The 19,619-nt window shown below is 39.8% G+C and overlaps 1 protein-coding gene across 2 annotated transcripts in view; it reads left to right on the top strand.

Moving 5' to 3' along the window:
• The window catches only part of Cobl (cordon-bleu WH2 repeat protein), a 268,552-nt gene that overhangs the window by 129,492 nt on the left and 119,441 nt on the right, over window positions 1–19,619 (top strand). For both annotated transcript variants that reach the window (XM_026403670.2, XM_026403669.2), the window contains one exon: window positions 7,875–8,048. In XM_026403670.2, the coding sequence (XP_026259455.2) occupies window positions 7,875–8,048 (174 nt within the window). The remainder of the gene's footprint in view (window positions 1–7,874; window positions 8,049–19,619) is intronic.

Genomic DNA, 19,619 nt, shown 5'->3' with positions numbered 1-19,619 from the left:
TAAGAGAAAATCAAACATTGTTTGTTTACTCTTTGTTTGCTCATTTTAAGAAAAGATCCTACCAGTACAGAAATGATCTAAAACTCTTCTGATGCTTATCACCCTCAGAGAGCTTATGTGACATGGTATTTTATGGCTAAAATAAGTACTCAGACCAAGTAGATTCTGCAGCTTTCCTCTCTCTAAGGACTTAACATGCCACTCTCCAGCTTTCTAAAGAAGTACTGGCCCAAAAGGGAATAATCACATTCACTCATCTCACACAACAAGCAAGGTTCCAGAGTTCCTATACCCTGTCTGTCCATGCCAACTAGTTTAACAGTAGTTGGTGTACTTCATGCCTCTCAGTGTGCCATTTACTCAGAATTGACGCAAGATTTCCAGGATGCCAGCAACTGAATGTGGTTTGGCTGAGAGCTCCATCTCTTGGTGTGTCTGTCCTGAAGGCTGCACTCAAGGATAAGCCAAAGTAGGCAGAGACAGAAGACAGAAAGCACTCTTTGGAAGGGAAATTTGCCTGACCCCTGCCCAGCACTGTGCTGGCATGGATGTGAAAGCTACATTCTCTCCGTTCTCACCAGAAAATGCCAGGAGCTTTGATAAACCTGTGTGTATTTTGATACACATATGCTTTGTGTAATGATCAGATCAGGCCAATTAACAGATCCTGGTCACTCTGCCTATTGATCCCAGGGAGTGAGGCCAAGATATGGGTATACAGCTGCCTCACCTGGTTGCTGTCACGTGGTCTCTCTAGAACTATCCAAAGAAATGGTGATGTGGATAACAGATTCTGAATGAAATCTTTTCCACTTAGTTCTTATTTTTTTAAATTAAATCAAGCTAGATTAAATATTTAATTGACACATGCTAGTTGTACAGACTCTTGGGGCACGTTGTGATATTTTGATACAAATATGTTTTGTACAAAGATCAAAACATATTAACATATCCATCAGTTCAAACTTGCAGCATTTATTTGTGGTTAAACATTTAAAATTCTTCTAGCCATTTTGAAATATATAATACATTATTGTTAACTATAATTACCCTACTGTGCATTCAGACACCAGATATTATTCCTCCTATCTAACCAACTTTGAATCCATTGACCAACCTCTTTTGCCCTCCCCAGCCTCTGGTAACCACTATTCTACTCTCTACATCAATGAGATTGATTTTTTATATTCCACAGATCATGCAGTATTTGTTTTTCTGTGCTGGCTTATTTCACCTAACTTAATGACCTCCATTCCATCCATGTTATCTCAAATGATAGAACTTTATTCTTTTTATGGCTGAATAATATTTCAGTGTATATGTGTGTTTATTTAAAAAAACATATTTTTCTTTTTAATTGACACATAATAATCATACATATTTATAGGGTATGGTGTGATAGTTCAGTACACGTGTATAGTGTATAATGCTCAAATCAAAGTAATTAGCATTTTCATCTCCTTTCATGTTTATCATCTATTTCCTATTGTTTGGAGCCTTTAAACTCCTCTCTTGTAGTTCCTCATAAGTTATTTACTAGGTTGTTGTGAACCCTACTGTATTGAAGAGCAGTAGGCTCCTGTGAAATAGCCAAAATACGTGCTGTGGTACATGTGGAAGTGCAGGTGTCTTTAAAAGATGCTGATGTCCTTTCCTTTGGATCTGTACCCAGGAGCTGGATTGCTGGGTCATGTGACAGTTTTATTTCTAGTGTTTTGAGGAATATCCATACTGTTGATAGAGTATTAAAAGAAATACTAAAGTTTTTCAAAAGAGGGCAGCATGGTGCAAGGAGAGGGACAGGGAGCATAGTTCTAGTTTAATGCCATAGTTGAGGAGCTGAGCCAACCTGAGTCACTCTGTCAATCCCTTGGGGCTTCGGTTTTTCTCATAATTAAAACTATGAACATCAGTCCATTATCAGTCTGTCAACCTCCTTGGACCTCAAATTTTCCCTCCATTGACAGAAATATATACAATATGTTATATGGTATAGAAAGGCAAATATTGCATGATCTCACTCATATATGAAATCCAAAAAAGTTGGTCTCATATAGGTGGAGAATAGAATAATGATTACCAAAGGCTGGGGAGAGTGGGAAGAAGTTAGTTGATGGGTGCAAAGTTACAGTTAGGAGGAATAATATCTGGTGTCTGATCACATTAATAGGTGATTATAGTTAATGATAATTTTTATTTTTTGTCAATGAATACAATAAATATTTAGAGAAAACTCTAAATGTTATCTAATGTAGAGGAGTATTTATTTATATTGCATATAAATAAATGTTTAGAGAAAATTCTGAACATTTTTATATATAGAAGAGTCTCGACTGATAGGATTGTGGACAGCTCTTTTAGAGTATATTTATTGAAACCAAAATATTTCCCTTAACCTTTAAACAAAACCTATTTTTTGAGTTGTTCAATAGCCATATGAAACCATCTGCTCCAACTTTTGGTAGACTTGATTAAGTAATTTGTTCTCACAAGTTATAATCATATTTGCCAGAAGACAATTTTGAGAAATGGAAGTGAAACAGTTGTCATTCTTATTACTTTTAAAGTCAACTTATCTTAACAGAAAACCTTTAAGTACAGCATCTACGCATGCATCCCTGGAGACGTGTGTTGTCAGCATTCATTAGTCCTTTGTTATCAACATGGATGAACCAATGCCGTCCTCATGCTGTGTGAAGTGGTGTACAAGCCAAGCAGCTGTGCACATATGCATGTGAAGAGCTGGAACCCAGGTAGCTAGAACCTGGCAATTTATACTCACTTGAAAACAGTAATGCTTAACTTTGACATAGCTCCCTGTCCACTGGTCTCTGACCTACTCTGACCTAAGTCAATGAGTATCAATGAGTCAATGGTCCGTGTGATACCTATAAATCCCAAAGTTAATCCAGGGACACTTAGTGCTTCCAGAATTATATCAGCAGGTCCCACTAGGCATTTATGCTCTCATGGCAGTGCCCTTGCTGCCCAGTGCTGGTTCTGCAGTCTTGTGCCTATATGATGCTCTGAATTGGTTTAGAGGCAGTGACTGGTCCCAGCATTTTGGGATTTCAGAGTTCTTTAAGGAGGAACAGATCTCCTTTGTAAGCCCATGGTTGTTGTTGTGGTGGTGGTGGTGAGTGTGTGTGTGTGTGTATGTGTGTGTGTGTGTGTGTGTGTGTGTGTGTGTGTGTTTTGCTTGCTTCCCCCAGAGAAGCTCCAGGTATTGACTGCAGTATATGGAGAGGGCTTTTTGTCATTGTCAGCAGTATAGTAAGCCAGGGTTTTGATGAAAATCAAATAAAAGGAAAATACAGCTTGATGATACAGTATGTACATTTCAAAGTAATATATGTGTGTGTGTGTGTGTGTGTGTGTATGTTAGTGGGTACTGGGGATTGAACTCTAAACCATATCCCTAAGGCTTTTTATTTTTTTTATTTTGAGACAGGGTCTGACTATTTTGCTGAGGATGGCCTTGAGCTTGCAATCCTTCTGCCTCAGCCTCCCAAATAGCTGGCATTAAAGGCCTGTGCCAATGTACTTGGCAATCAATGTTGTGTGTGTGTGTGTGTGTATTTTTAATTTAAAATTAGGACTTGTGGCAAAATTATCTTTGTAGATGAAGATGTTCTCATTTTGAACCCATACTCAGATTTTAAAATTACTAGTTTTCTTCTGCCTCTCTAGATGTGTGTATAATAGAGTCAGATCCAATGATTTTTGCCAAAAGTAATGAATTAATCAGCTATCCTCCATGAGGATGTGATGTGAATACAGATTCTTTTTTTTTCTTTTTTGTTACTGGGAATTTAACTTGGGGGTATGTTACCACTGAACTACATCCCCAGTCCTTTTCATTTTTATTTTGAGACATGTCTTGCTAAGTTACTGAGAGTCTCACTAAATTGCAGAGGCTGACCTTGAATTTGGATCCTTCTGCCTCATCCTACTGAATTGCTGGGATTACAGGGGGCATACTCCACCACCCCCTCTAGGGTGTTCTTCTTTGTCTGGAGAGTTCTTCTTGACAGCAGCTTCCTCAGGTGGAAGTTTATACCCTGCAAATCAATGTCACACAAAGCCTGAAACAGAACATTGTGTTTGCTTTGTTCCTTTTCTCTGTTATCCCATCATTTTTTCTTAATGATCTATCTGATTGCACTTGCAACTCCTGAGAAAATCTGATAAGATTGTAATAATGAAACTGTGGATTGTGATGCCAACCTTTGGAGGAAGGCATGACTCACTTCCCTACAGAAAAGGACTTGATATTTCAAGGAAAAAAAGATGCTGACTAGTTTGGACAAGGAACAGGAAACCAAATCCCTCTTGCAGGCAAATGGTGCTCCATTCCTCATAGAACTTTTCAGCCAGAGCCAAGGGAAGTGGGGTGAAAGGATGAGAACCAATCTGTGTTGCCTCCAGACTGTATGGAATAAATTTTTGGTTTTCCATTTTATTCAGTGTCGATATGACTCAGTATTTTCAAGGGCATCCAATACTTAATGATGTTTTCCTCACCCATTATTCTTGGATTATTTTCTATTCTGTGCACAAAGTTCAGCAGTGGGGAAAGAAGAAAGATAAGAGTTAAACCACAAGTATCCCTGGCTGCCCACAAGTGGAAGGTTGATTTGAAGCACTGTAGAGTAGCAGACTTAAGGAGAGGGTCTGCTGGACCCTGAACTCCACCTCCTTAGGAGTATGGTGAGGAAAGAGTTGTTTGTTGACTCTGTAGAGCATATTTGGAATAAAATCACACCTTTGTGTCAAAATTCAGTTAAGTTACAGAGATAGAGATTTTTACATGCTCATTGCCTGGAGAGAGTTGAAGGCAGAAATTGTGCTGGGGTTGGATGCACTTCTGGCTTCTGCTGTTCAAGGTTATCTCCTTGTGGCCTGAGGTCATCCTTATAAAAAATATTTGTCAGAAGTGCAGGAAATTACATGTGTTGGATACCTCTAATATAATAAAAATGTTCAAGGTGCTTTGTCTAAATTCCTTCATTTAATGCTTGTAACAACTTTGAAGTAAAAGGAATTTGCCTCATTTTGAAGATGATGGTGTTATCTACTATAAAATCTATATGCTTTCCTTACCTTAGGAATTGATACTATTGGAGTATCAGGATGCTTATGAGAGCAACAGATTGTAAAATTCAAACTCAAAATCAAAATTTATAAGTGCTCCTGTAAAAAGCTTTTAAAGGAGTAGTCTGCAAGGAAATTATGAAAAGCTCAGGGCATTTAAAGGACAGAGATAAATTCACAGCAGTGTTGAGTGATCAGTCAGGCACACATAGTTGTGGTGAGAACTGAGGACAAGGGAAACTGGAAGTTCCATGTCTAGACAGGGTGGAGAAGAGAAGCAATTAGATAGAGTGTTATGAAATGCATTGTCCTGAGCAGGGTGTTTCTGGGATGCCGAATAGTGTAGGGGTGTGGTTCCCCATTGAGTATCATAGCTTTAATCAAATTTCAAAATATAAGCTTGTATGCATGTGCATGTCCTATGAGTTAAGTGTATGTGTGTATGTGTGTGTGTGTGTATTTGTGTGTATACAGTCACTGTTAGCAGACATAGATAAAGAAATCAAGGAATATGAGAGAGTCCAGCGTCTATGCTTTTGGCTAAATGCAGGGTGGCTGCTAATGAGAAAAGCTGAGGTTTGCACTCTCCCTGAATTTGGGGGTATTTAAGTTAATTAGCCATTCAGTGAAATATCTTCACTGTGCCAGTGCTTGGATGAGCACCCCACTTCTCTGGTTTGCTTCATGCACTTCATTTGGTCATCTAGTACTGCATCATCAGGTTCTGTCTCCTTGAGTTCTCCTGGTTGCTATGGAGGTAAGACATAAGGCAGAGAAAAACATTCAGTGGAGCTCACTTTGCATTGTCTTGTTGGCTTAGTGATAAGTGTGATGGCTGCAAAACTCAGGGACTAGGGGAAATGATTTATATTTTCCCATGGAAGCCGAAGTAGACATTGACAAGTTTTCTAGGTATCAGGCTAATTTCTACACCATCCCTTGCCTGTTTCCTTTAGGAACTCTGTAATGACTAAGCAACTGGCTGTCTTTGACACTCAGCATCTCATAAAGAAGCATGAACGGACTAAAAAAGCAATCTTCCTGGAGTGTCCTGTCCTTTGGCTTTCATATTTAAGCTCAAGAAATTCTGAGTCTCAAAAGTTTTCTCAGGAAACCAAATGATAGTAGAATTTGTGTTTGAGCATAATTGAATTTGTGTCTGAGTACAAGTATTACAGGGCTGTTGCTTACTAGGATATCTATCCTTTGTATATTCATTTGAAATATGAACATCTAGTTGTTGACATGAAATCTTACCCACAAGTTTATTATATAAAATGTGGAGCCAGAGTTATTCAAAGGCTCAGGCATCATGCATTCATTTTCACACATATGAATTCAAGAGCCCTCCAGGCTCCACCCTTGGAAGCTCAGGGTATGGGAATGGGTTAAAATGGGAGATAATCCCTGTTGTCATGGAGATTACTTTTTTTGGGGGGGATACTGGGGATTGAACTCAGGATTGAACCCTAAACCACTGAGCCACATTGCTAGCCCTATTTTATATTTTATTTAGAGACAGGGTCTACTGAGTTGCTTAACACCTCACTTTTGATGAAGCTGGCTTTGAACTCAATATCTTCCTGCCTCAACCTCCCAAGCCACTGCTTGGATTACAGGCATGCACCACTGCACCTGGCTGAGCTCACATTTTAATGGGTAGAAAGTTCTGAATAAGCCATTTTAGAATAATCATAGTAGTTAACACATATTGGGTGCTTACTTTGTGCCAAGGATTCCCTCAAGCTCTTTTGCATGTAGTAACCCATTTAGTTTACAATAAAACTTTGCAATATAGAGACTATTTTCCCCAATTTTAAGGGACATAAACTGAGACAGGGAGGAAAAAAAACTTTCCCAAGGTCATATAACTTAAAAGTGACACACCAGAAATCAAACATGGACAGTTTGCTTCACAATCTGTGGCTTACCACCTTTTTGTGTTGATTCATTATGGACTATGTCCAGGGTTACAAGTGCTAAGACATCAGTAAATGTGTATAAGTAGAAGTACCATGGCTGGGCATGCCCTAGACTGCTAGTTCTCTAGCTGATCTTTCTGTATAGACACGTTTTTTGTTTTGTTTTGTTTTGTTTTTGTGTGTGTGTTGTTTTTTGTTTTTTATCAGGCAGACCCTAGGAAGAAAAAGGATTAAAAAAATGTTTTGGGTCGTTTAGCCTGTTCCTTTGGTATGAGGATTACTCCTTGAGAACATTGAGTTAGTATGTTGGGTTGCAGTTCTTTCATTTTATTGTTATGTTATTCAGTCCTCTTTCTGATGGTCAGAAAGAGTCTTTAAAGCATAACCCTTACCCTATACCGTCACTTTTCATAACTTCTGATAGAAGAAATCACCAGAAGGTGAAAAACCTCTTAGTGTTCTTCTCCAGTAAGATGTACATTTTGATCTGCTCCTTCCCCTCTTTGGTGTCCACGACCCCATCTGATAGGTTAAAGTTTTATGGAAGCTAGCTCATACCTATGGGTTGAATGGGAATATTGAAATGATTCTAGCCACAAAATGTTCTCAAAGCTTTAAAAAGTTTTCCATTTTCTTCATGGGTAAGAATATAAACCTTAAAGCATAAGTCTTTAAGGTAATGTTCTCTATTATTTTCCAAGGAAAGTGAAAATAGAGGTTTTGCTCTAGTCATTCAAGCCTTTCAGTGGATATAGATGCTATTAGACTTTTGAGTGAATGGTTTGTTGCTTTGTTTTCAGGGCATTTGTCCAGAAGGATGGACTCATTACTAAGATTGTGTTTGTCTCTCCCCAACAGGGCTGCTTAACAACACCCAACTCCCCATCAGTGCATTCGCGTTCCCTCACGCTGGGTCCATCCCTCTCCCTGAGCAATATCTCTGGGGTGTCTGTGAAGTCGGAGATGAAGAAGCGCAGAGCCCCTCCTCCTCCAAGGGCGGGGCCACCGGTTCAAGACAAGACATCTGAAAAGGTGGGGCAGTGAGTGCGATTGACTGTCACGATCAGAGCCTCTTCAGTGACCCAGTTGACTCTCAACATCTCCTTGGAAACACTTCATATTTGTGGCTTTAGCAAGCAGAGTGTTCAGGGCTAACATTTGAGCTTTATTTAGACATAAAGGTGAGATACCACTCTCCTTCAGTTATTGAAGGCAGGAAACTATTTTGGAGCCTTGAGTAATTAAAGGTCTATGCCTGTTGATGAACATATATTTTATTTTCACAGTGAAATTTTGAGGGCATCAGTGTGACTGCTCAATGAGAAACGTGCTCAGATAAAAAGGTGCCTTTAGGAATCTGAAGCTTGTAAAAGAGATAATATATAATAGTGATGCCCCAAATAATTTAGGTTCACAGAAAGCTTAGGATATTTTTGCCTATCAAGTTGCTGTCAGGATCATATGAAATTAATTTTGTGAGGCCTGGTATTTAAGAAGCTTTCTTTTTGATGTTTATTTCTAGAGCAATTTAATGCCTAGATACTGATGGGGAAAGCCTTGTCTTCAGCATCTGAGTTCCTTCCCTGAGGTCTTCACTCAGCTATCTTTCCTTCAGCTTCCTGCTGATGCTGGGATATATTATTTGAACTATAAACCCTCCCTTTCCAAGGGTAGGGCATTATTTGACAGTGCAGTCAAACCGTGGTTTCATTTTCCACAGTTTCAGTTACCTGTGGTCAACCACATCCATAAATATTAAATGGAAAATTCCAGAAGCAATTTATAAATTTTAAGTTGCATGCTCTTTGGAGTAGCATAGCAGAGCTCATGCAGTTACATTCTGTCCTGACTCGGACATGATTCATCCCTTTGTCCAGGGTATTCCTGTATTCATACTGAATATGCTACCTGCCCGTTAGTAACAGTAGCTGTGTCAGGATTGACTGTCACTGTTGTGTTCAAGTAACTCTTTTATTACTTAATAATGACCCCAAACTGCTAAGACAGCAATGCTGGCAGTTAGTATATGCTAAAGAGAAGCTGAAAAGCCCTTCCTTTAATTGAAAAGGTGAAATTTTATCATAGGAAAACACATAATGTATATTGAGGTTGATACTGTCTGAGGTTCCAGGCATCTACTAGGGGGTCCTTCACACATAAGGGAGGACAATAGCAACTTCTCTTTTCTTAGCTTAGAATGTGACACCACAACAAATGTGGCACCTTAACAAAGCATAAACTTTTTATTTTTCTCAACCTGTCCTCATTTGGGTGAAGTGTGGCAGAGATCATATCCAGGGACAGGAAGGCTGGACTTATGCTTTAAACTTTTGAGAAGCAGAATTTCCCAAGGCTGTCAAGATGTGAGGTAAAGATGCCTTGTTCTTCATTAGCATAGCATGTTTCTGATGACCTGAATCCCCACTTTGTGGGCAGACAGAATGCCTTGCATTGCACACCATCACATGAGGCACACTGAAGGTCCACTCATTCTCTTTATGGACTTTATTTTCTGACTCCTGCCTGTTGCATCATAATACACAAGAGCATCACAGCATGGCTAATCTTTGGGTTTGGATACTGTTTTGCTTACTTATGAAGTGGTGTTTCCTTAAAATATACTAGAAACTAAGTTTGTCCAAATTTGGTTAGGACTTGCAGTAGTAGATCTCAGAGGCAGAATTTTGACATTTTGCTTGATACCCTTATCAGTCTGGATGTGTATCCATCTATCTCCATCTTGCTTTGAAAGTGTATCTTCTGGTCATATTTCTTTATTCCTCCAGGAGTGTCTCTAACCTCATGTCTTAAAGACCCCCTATTCCTGTATACACTCCTTTTATTCGTGTCCTTAGAAACCCATCTCAAAAGCCTGTAATGAAATACATTTTACGAGAAAATATTTTTATTTTCATATCTCAGACATTTTCTAATGCCAATCATTTATTTTTAGTTCTCCATGATATTGTAGTTATGTTTTGATAAAAGGAAATTTATTTAGAAATGGTACATCATTCTATTGTTCACTTGCATTATTAAATGATGGAAATAGAATATGAAGCTATTTCCTGTGATTGTCCACAGTGCATCTCTTTAATTTGCTTGGTTTAGATTCTGAACTTTTTCATAACAAACAGACCATATCAACAACATGTTTTCAATTACATACTCTTGGGGATGTCCTTTTGCTTTTGGTAGGGACAGATACTTCTTTAGTAGTGAAAATTATGAATTCCAGGATCAATATTATGTAAGGATTCTTTTTCAATAAAAATTACACTTTCTTAATGAGATAGAATGTAGATATTGAGCCGCATTAGCATTTTTAAAATTTCTTCCATCTAAAGAAGATGTTTTACATTTCTATCATTACTGCACTTACTCAGAGTAGGTAAAGCCTGCTTGAGTGGGAAAATGTACAGTAAGTAGAGAGTTGGGAATTCTGAATGAAAAATAAATAGTATTTTATGCTCTGTAGGATGAACAGAGTTCCCTCTGAGGCAGTAAAAGCTTTTTACTGAAATCTGTTTCATTTGGCACAGAATGAGTGGAGAAATTGGCTCTTGGAAACCATCTCTTTTTTTAAGCATATGAATGGCATATGGATTAGATTTAAGTATTTGCTATGAACATGCTTGTTTTTTTTTATTGAAAGGTATTTTGTTATTTACTAATTTCTGGGAAAGGAACCCAAAAATGTATTGTTGTTGTTGTTGGGGAAAAACGTCAATTCCTTCTTCATGAACTTCCTTCCATATAAAGATAAGATGTTTGTTTGGAAAACCTTATTTTTATGCAACTGTTACTAACTCCAATATCCTGAATAAGGAGAAAAAGGTTTATTTTCCAGTGCATTACTAGTTTAGAAGAAAATGAGGATGCTTGGGTTTTCTTATCAAGTCAATAGAAAAATTCAGTACTAACTTATTTAGGCCTTAAAGGTGGAATAATTTTAGGCATCTTCTGGTTCATCAGAAACTTTAAAAAAAAATGTAATTGACTGGGGATGTAGCTCAGTTGGTAGAGTGCTTACCTTGCATGCACAAGGCCTTGGGTTCAGTCCCCAGCACCACCTAATTAAATAAATAAATACATACATACATACATACATACATACAAATTTTAAAAGTGTAATTGTTATATCAGTATTGGCTACCTTATGACATACTCATAATTTGATCATTAGTATTTATTATTCCTAAAAGTATATTCTGAAGAGATTTCCCCAGAGGTGTGAGAATCTGGGAGATTGTTGGTACCCATGTGTAAGCCTGTTTGAGGAGCAATTAAGAAAATGGTGGGTAGGTGGTTGGGTAGAGGGCCACATTTTCTTTCAGGCTAGCATTAAGCTTCTCTTTTTGGCATTCCATTGCTCTGTCCTCTGCCTCTCAGCTAGAAATGACACATTGTTTACTTTACAGGCCATATGCTAGGTTAGTATTTCTCTAACTTGAACAGGTGGACACCAGGACCATGAAACACATTTCCAGGCCCCATCCCCAATGTACTGATTCAATTGGTCTGGGAAGGATGGGAAAATTTTCATTTTAGCAAGTCCACAAGTGACTCACCTCAGCTGCCACTCTGGCCAACCCCATTTTGAGAACCACCACTCTGCAGAATGCTATGTCCATTAGCTGCCTACCCAGAATTTTTACTAATCAAATGTATAGCTATGAAGAGATTATGCAGCAGGAAAGTTGTCTGGATAAATCTATGCTGCAGAATAATAATTTTATAGAGTTGGCTTCATACATCACAAGTTCCACATCTGCAGATTCAACCAACCTCAATAAAAAATAATTGGGAAAAAAATGCATCTGTCCTGAACATGCACAGATTTTTTGCCATTATTTCTAAAAGAAACAACTGTTTACATAGCACTCACGATATATTAGGCATTATGAGGAATATAGAGATAATTGAAAGTATTCTGAAAATGTGAGTAGATTATATGTGCATAGCACCACTGCCACTTTGTACAAAGGGCTTGAACATTTGCAGATTTTGGTATCCCAGATAGCCTAGAACCAGTTCCCTGAGGAAACCCAGGGATGAGTATCCAGTTTACCATAGAGGAACTGAGGCCTAAAGTTTTATGTTTAAATATGTAAGTAGCTCTCACTTCTCTCTGGGACTGAAGTAATATTCCTCTGCGGGGGACAAAGGCATTGTCTGTTCTGGGCAGGATTTTCCTTCATCTCATTTCTGAGGACCCACATTATCCTCCCTTGACCTTGCCCTGTGCTATAGTTGATTCCCTTCCAGAACATGGCCCTGCACAACTGCTGGGATTCCTGCATGCTGTACTTGCACTCTGGTCACTGCTCCTTATGCACATGCCTGGTGGGCATTCTTTTTTTTTTTTTTTTTTTTTTTTAAAGAGAGAGTGAGAGAGGGGAGAGAGAGAGAGAGAGAGAGAGAGAGAGAGAGAGAGAGAGAGAGAGAATTTTTAATATTTATTTTTTAGTTCTCAGCGGACACAACATCTTTGTTGGTATGTGGTGCTGAGGATCGAACCCGGGCTGCACGCACGCCAGACGAGCGCGCTACCGCCTGAGCCACATTCCCAGCCCCTGGTGGGCATTCTATACTCATTCTCCAACACTGAGTCTCCTCCTCTGTACATAAGAGCAATAAGCAGCATCGACAGGTGCTAGTAAGATGTGGCCCTGGTTCTACTTCACTGAGTGCAGATCCCAACTCTGCTGTCACTGGAAATATGACCTAAGGTAAGATCACCCATGTACCTCATGTCGTGAGGATTGTAGTCAGTACAAAGGAGAAGGTGAGTGCTGGCCATGTACACTGAGGGACAGGAGCAGCCTTGTTCCTGAGCAGGAAGGGCTGAGTGAAGGGGTGAGGGCTCTATGGCCCAGGGCAGAATCCTGAGTCAACTAAATGGAAAAGTATATTTTTAAAATATTTAAAAAGGGACCAAATGTACAATTAAAAAATTATCAAGCCCCTGGAACAGATTCATTGTGTTAAATAACACCAGCATCTTTCCTTCCTTAGTGGTATCTTCCTTTCTTAGCTGCAAACTATGAACACTCCACTCAGTATTGCATACTTTCAGAGAATCAAGAGATGCAAGTTGCCCATCATATAAGTCTAAGTATCCTCTTTTTAAGGAGGATAGAATACTATCAAGTGATCCTTCCTGAAATGACTCCATTTATATAGTAAAGATTGAAATTAAACTGTAATTATCATCCTGGACTACTACATCTACATTTGTGTAAACACTGTGAATATCATAGTAGCTATTTTTCCCATATTTTTTTAAATTTATATCAGTTGATTAAAATAAATAACTTGTAGAAATTTGCTAGTCAGTGCTATTCTGTCTGGTTTTTGTTATCATTATCCACAAAGATATAATAAGCAGCTATTTATTAATTTATTTAGTCAATAGTTATTATATACCTGTTTTGTGCCAATATCAAAGTATAAATCCATTTTATTGTAATAAAAAGTAATTCCTTTTGTTTTAAGTTATTTGAAATATTGCATTCATTATATTCTACACCATAAAATTCCTACATGATCTAGGGTAAGATCACCCTTGAGATAACATTTTTATGTTATCTCAGGTTTATTGCCTTAAGACTAAAGTAACTAGTGATGTTGGCATTCAAAATGAGAAATGATGGAGGCTGGTGTTATGATCAGATATTAGTATAACCCAATATGGAGTTTTCTATGAAAAAATTGCTTATAGATTCAATAAATATTTGTTGAACATCTGCTGTGCACAAGGTCCTGCCCCTGAAAGCATGAATTGATATTCATTAATATCACTGCAATATAGACACAGAAATGCAACATTTCCTACTATGAACATTTGGGATGATTCTCATAGGATACAAATTTAATTGAAAGCTACTTAAAACTCCATTTTCTAGATATAGTAACTTGAATATTATGGGAAATCATGAAACTCTGCTGAATGGACTCCCAGGATGCATTTCATCAAGAATGAAAGTGTCCATTTGATCATCCTTAAACTTAAAGTCTGTTTATGAAAGTGGAGTCTCTCTGGTGTGCTCTTGTCACTGCTGTACAGAGAGGACGCACCAGTAGAGGGACAGCCTGGCAGCCCTTGTTCTAGGGAGTCCCCATAAGCCACCAAAGGCCACTTGGCCAGGAAGAGTATAGACTCCAGTGGTCATCCCCCGCCCCTCTTATTCTCTATTACTTTCTTTGGTTCAATTTTTCTTCTAGCCCCCTACTTGTCTCTAGTGAGGCAGGACATTTTTTACTGGTACATCTCCTGTATCTGACACTCTGTTTCTCCTATCAGTAAACATTTATTACATATGTATGATTTATTTTTCAAACACACATTTAAAGATCATCCTTGCCATAGTTTGCATGTTTTTGTCCCTATAAGGTTCTTTTCACCCAGAAGGTGATAGAATTAGGAGAAGGGACCTTTGGGAAGTGACTTTGTCATCAAGGTGGTACTCTTGTGATGGGATTAGTGTCCTCATAAGAATAGACCCTGGAGAACTGTCTTCCCACTTCCACTATGTGAAGAAGGTGCCATCTGTGAACTGAGAAGTAAGCCCTCACCAGACACGAAGTTTGTGGATGCTTTGATCTTGGGCTTCCATACATTTCTGCTGTTTGTAAACCTCCAAGCCTATATGGTATTTTGTTATTGTGGCCTGACAAATTAAGACAATCTCTAAGTAAAAAATACTAATGTTAGGAATTTACATGCAAAAAGCTAAGAAATCCCTTTGCTTAAGAAACTAAGTATTCAAATAATATGGTATTGGATTTGGCCAATGCTTGGAATATTGGATTCTCACTACAGAAAAGAGCTGTCAGTGAGCCCCAGAAAGTTCAGTTGGCAAAAATAGAGAATGATGTTATTGACCTAGATGTGAGGAGGTGTAAGGGCAGCTTATATGGAAACAGGTCGGAGGGAAAAGCACACAGCAGAGTCACATTTGCATGCTGGGCAGACCTTGGCTGCTGCCCTGGGACAGGCCCCAAGGAGTGACCAGCCCTTCAAAGATGCTCATGACTCAATCACTGTTCCATCTCTCCTGAGGAAGGCAAGTGGCACGGGAAGAGTCACACACAGCCCCTTTTCCTTGAGCCCGCACAAGGCTGGAGGTAGGGTCCTGACAGCTGAGGGGACGTGGGAAGAAGAGCCTGAATGGGCTGAAGGCCAGACACTGCCACTTGCTGTACAATTAACTGGGGCTTCTGCTTTCTCATCTGTGGAGTGGGCAGGATAACAGCTGCACCCCATTTGAAAATGAAGTGGGAGGGTACTTAATGGGAAGCCCTGGTAAGTCCTCCTCTCTTTCCTTTTACTGCTTTCCTGCCACTTTAGCCTTTTCCCTTTCCTTTCTGGATGTTCAAGTCCTTCCATTCAGTTTTGCCTTCCAGTGCCTCTTAACATTATTTCTTTAAAATAGCATATACTCATTTGAGTCCCACCTTTTATGCCATTTATAAAATGCTTCCACAGAAATCATTTGACATAACCTGGAAAGTTTCTTAATTATTATGTCCCTTCTTCCATTGAGTCAAGGAAACTGAGTCCCAGACCAGGCAAGCTCCAGTCTGAGACCTATATCCAAGGGCCTCTGAGCTGCTCATATCCTGCTGGGCCCCTCAGGGTGTCTGCTGTCTTAGCCTGGGAGCCTGGACACTCCCTCCTCCACCTGCAAAAGCAGAGCAGCTGAATGAATCTGGCTTTAGGGCATGGGACACATTCCCTCTCAGACTTTGTATACAAATGTAAAAGTCTTAGGAAGAAGAAAGTATCTGCATCAAAATGGGGCTCTCTGTAAACCCAGGGACCTGCCTTAGAGGGTGAATCTACCTCAAATTATACACACACTAGCTGTCAAGATATCCTTTCAGAAGTGGCACAAGCGTTTCCATTTCCCCCAAGCTTACTTGAATAACTCAGTTTTATGTTCTGAAACACCTGGGGTGGGAGCAATGTTTCCTTTTCATTTTCTAGTGGCTGTATCCCCTGAAGGTCAGAAACAATGCACGTGTGGTGTTAGCCTTTGGTGCTTTGCCAGAGGATGGTAACTCAGCAACACATTGTCGCCCCACAAGAGTTGAGGGGGTCAGATCAGGCTTTTTACTCTGGCAGCTTCCACTGAAAAAGCACCTCCCCAAGTTCCACAAAACTCAGCCTTCAGGCAGGAAGGGAGGTTTCCCTCATGGCATCTTGCCCCCCTACAGACCTTTTGACTTCTCTGTGTTTGTTTCTGTGATTTTGGGCGCCTATTGTGAAAGTTTCTGTCTTTGGAAAATTTGAAAGTCTGACTCTGAACAAAAGGGAGGCCAAGTGCTCTCTCCCACAACAATGTCCCCTGCCCCACCCCCTGCTTTTTTGTCTAAAGCAAGATTCAGCAAGTGACTCTGTGTCCAAAGAAAATGCACTTTCCCCCACTGTCTTTCCTTCAGCAGAGGGCAGAGTCTTCTTGATTTGTTCCCTGGTATTTTGGTTTCCTTCAAGATAATAACAGAATTATTTCCTGAGGCACAAGCCATCCTCTGCTTTCTGGTTGTAGATGGCAGCATAACAAGCCCAGGAACTTGAGCATAATTTCTTTCAATGGCTGCTATCTTTCCCCATTGGCATGATGGGCTATTTCAAGGAATTGTGATGCTGAATGTGTTTTTTATTTGTGATTTTCTACTTCATTGTCTTTGCACTGATGGCTCATGTTGTTAGCTCATCTCAGAGTTCTCCTTAGCAGAGGTTTCTGGCATACCAACATGTAGTGGGGCCACCAGTGACAATGTTCTGTCAGATCCGCAGCCTGTCCCTGGCACCATGTCCTTGAGCACACAGCCTGGGTTTGCCATTCACATGGCTCACTAACTTCCCAAACTGGGGCCATAGTTTGTTCCTTCTATGTCCCAGCCTCAAGCATAACACCTTGCACACAGTGGACCCTCAGTATGCATTTTATGAGCAGATAAATTACTTCAAAGATAAAACAGGTGCCATTGTGGTTATGATGAACGAATCACCCCTTTGGAGGGAGATGTCAAGAAAACATCATGAAGGGTGCACCTTATTCCAGTCTGTGACTTGGCATGACATGCTGATCTAACTGCAGGTGGGTGGAGGGAAATAGATGAGGCAGGGGAAGGGCAGAGGGTTCTATAAGCAGGGCCAATCTCACTGTGAAAGTGAGACACTTTTCATAGCTATGCTTGTGCAGGCTGAGCCAGGGTCTCTCATGGCCTCCAGATCAGCCACTCCTGTATTCCTTCCCAGGCTTTGGACTCTGCATGAGAGTCAGCCCATCTCTAGATCCCACCTAGGTTTCCCAATTCAAGGCTGACCCTGGGGTCCTTTAGGTGGCAAGTGCAAGTATGGAGGTTCCCAGCTAACTGACTACATCAAAACTTAAAATAGCTCAGGTATTTGGTAGTGTTGGCAGCTACTTGAGGCTACAAAAGAGGTATAGGAGCCTTAACTGCTCCTAATAAGAGTGTGACTGATTATCAGATTCAGATGTAAATAGTCACAATCTATGAAGGCAGCTTATATCTATGCATTGGGGAAGTGGGTTTCTGAAAACCATTTTTAAGAGGAAAATAACTAAAAGCAGGCCAGAGGAGAATATTCTGGGAACTGAAGAGTCTGAAAAATATCATTTGTTATTTAAAAATAACAGAAATTAGAATACAGATATCCTTTGGTCTCCATGGGGCATTGGCTTCAGGGCCCCTTTATGGATACCAACGTCTACAGATGCTTCAAGTCTCTTATATAAATGGCAATAGTGTGGTATTTGCGTATAACCTTTGCATATCCTGTATTATACTTTACATCATCTCTAGATTACCTCTATAATACCTAATTCATACATGTGTTTTAATCATTTTTTTCATTGCAGTGACCAAAAGTCTCACAAGAACAGTCAGAGGTGTTATTTTTTTGGCTCATAATTTCAGAGGTCTCAGCCTATAGATGGCCAACTTCATAGCTCTGGGCCCTTAGTGGGTCAGACCATCACAGTGGAAGACTGGGGAAGGAAAGCATCTCAGAACATGGCAACAAAGAAGCAGAGAGAACACTGCTTGCTAGGGACAAAATATATACCCCAGGGATCCATCTCTAGCCACACCCTTCCTGCCTACATTTACCACCCTGTTAATTGATTCAAGTAGATTAATGCACCAATAAGGTTAAGGCTCTCATAACCCAATTGTTTCACCTCTAAACTTTTTTGCATTGTCTCACATATGAGCTTTTGGAGGTCACCTCATATCTAAGCCATAACACAAGGTGAATTCTATGTAAATAGTTATTATACTGTATTGTTGAGGGAATAATGACAAGAAAAAAATTTGTGCATGTTTAGAGCACAGTCATTTTTTCTTCTGAATATTTTTGATCTGTGGTTCATAGAATTTGCGGATACAGAACCCACAGATATGGAGGGCACTGTATTTTAGCTGAAGAAACTAAAGATTCATTGGGATTTATAGCTACATTCAGATGTTTAAGTTCCTGTCCTGAGAGTTTCGGGGGATAGGCTGCCGCAGTTTGGTTGGGCACAAAATCACCGAGCCACCACAAAGCCTTGTAGATTCAAACAGCAACTCTTTATTCCCGAACTCTCACCGACACTCTACACACACTACTTGGGAATACCCTCCCTCCACCGGGCTCTGTACACCAATTCTCTCAGAACCCCCTTCGAGAACTCAACGGGAACTCCAAAGGAGCAGGCGCCTGAGGCAGCAGGATAGGCCCTAATCCCAGCAGGATCTGCCCTAATCCTGGAGCCGCCCTATTCCCAGCAGGATCCACCCTAAACCCGGAGCCACCCCAATCCCTGAGCAGGGTCACCTTTCAACCCAAAATGCCATGGTCATTCCTACTTGGCTATGGCTCTCAGCATCGGACCTCATTGTATAATTCAGAGGACAGATTCAGAATAATCTGTTTTGGTCGCATATAGGAAAGGATTTTCTGACAGGAAGAGCTGGAGTGAGGAGCTACTAATATGTGGGCAAAATACGATGTGAAAGTGATGTTTAGTGTTGACTAATGGTCTCCTTTGATCTTCCCCATGTCTATACTAGATAGGGTTTTTGTCTTCATAAGTTGGGTGATAAGGCACAGAAGGGCACAGTGACCTGCCCAAAGTAATGACAGCAATCTAAAGAGCAAAGCTGAAGCATTAGCTTAAGGAAAAACTCTGTAGAAACATCACAGTCTGAATTTTTACCAAATATGATGACTCCCTTACCATTACCAAACTAAGTAAAATTAGTGTGTATTAGTTTTCTCAGGCGGTTACCAAACTAAGTAAAATTAGTGTGTATTAGTTTTCTCAGGTGGTTAGGGTGGTTTTTAAAACAGACATTTATTTTCTCATGGATCTGGAGGCTGGATGCCTAAGATCCAAGGTATAAGCAGGATTGGTTTCTCTGAGGTCTCTTTCCTGGTCTTGCTCTGTCCTCATGTGGCCTTTTTTCTGTGCATGCCCATCCTTAGTGTCTCTTCCTCTTCTTATAAGGACACCAGTCATATTAGATTAGAGCCCATCTTAATGATTTCAGTTTAACTTAATTACTTCTTTAAAAACCCTATCT

Source organism: Urocitellus parryii, chromosome 3 (assembly GCF_045843805.1).
Source record: "Urocitellus parryii isolate mUroPar1 chromosome 3, mUroPar1.hap1, whole genome shotgun sequence".
NCBI classification, from domain to species: domain Eukaryota; kingdom Metazoa; phylum Chordata; class Mammalia; order Rodentia; family Sciuridae; genus Urocitellus; species Urocitellus parryii.
Note: the sequence above shows the minus strand (reverse complement) of the source record. Positions and strands in the feature narration are given on the sequence as shown.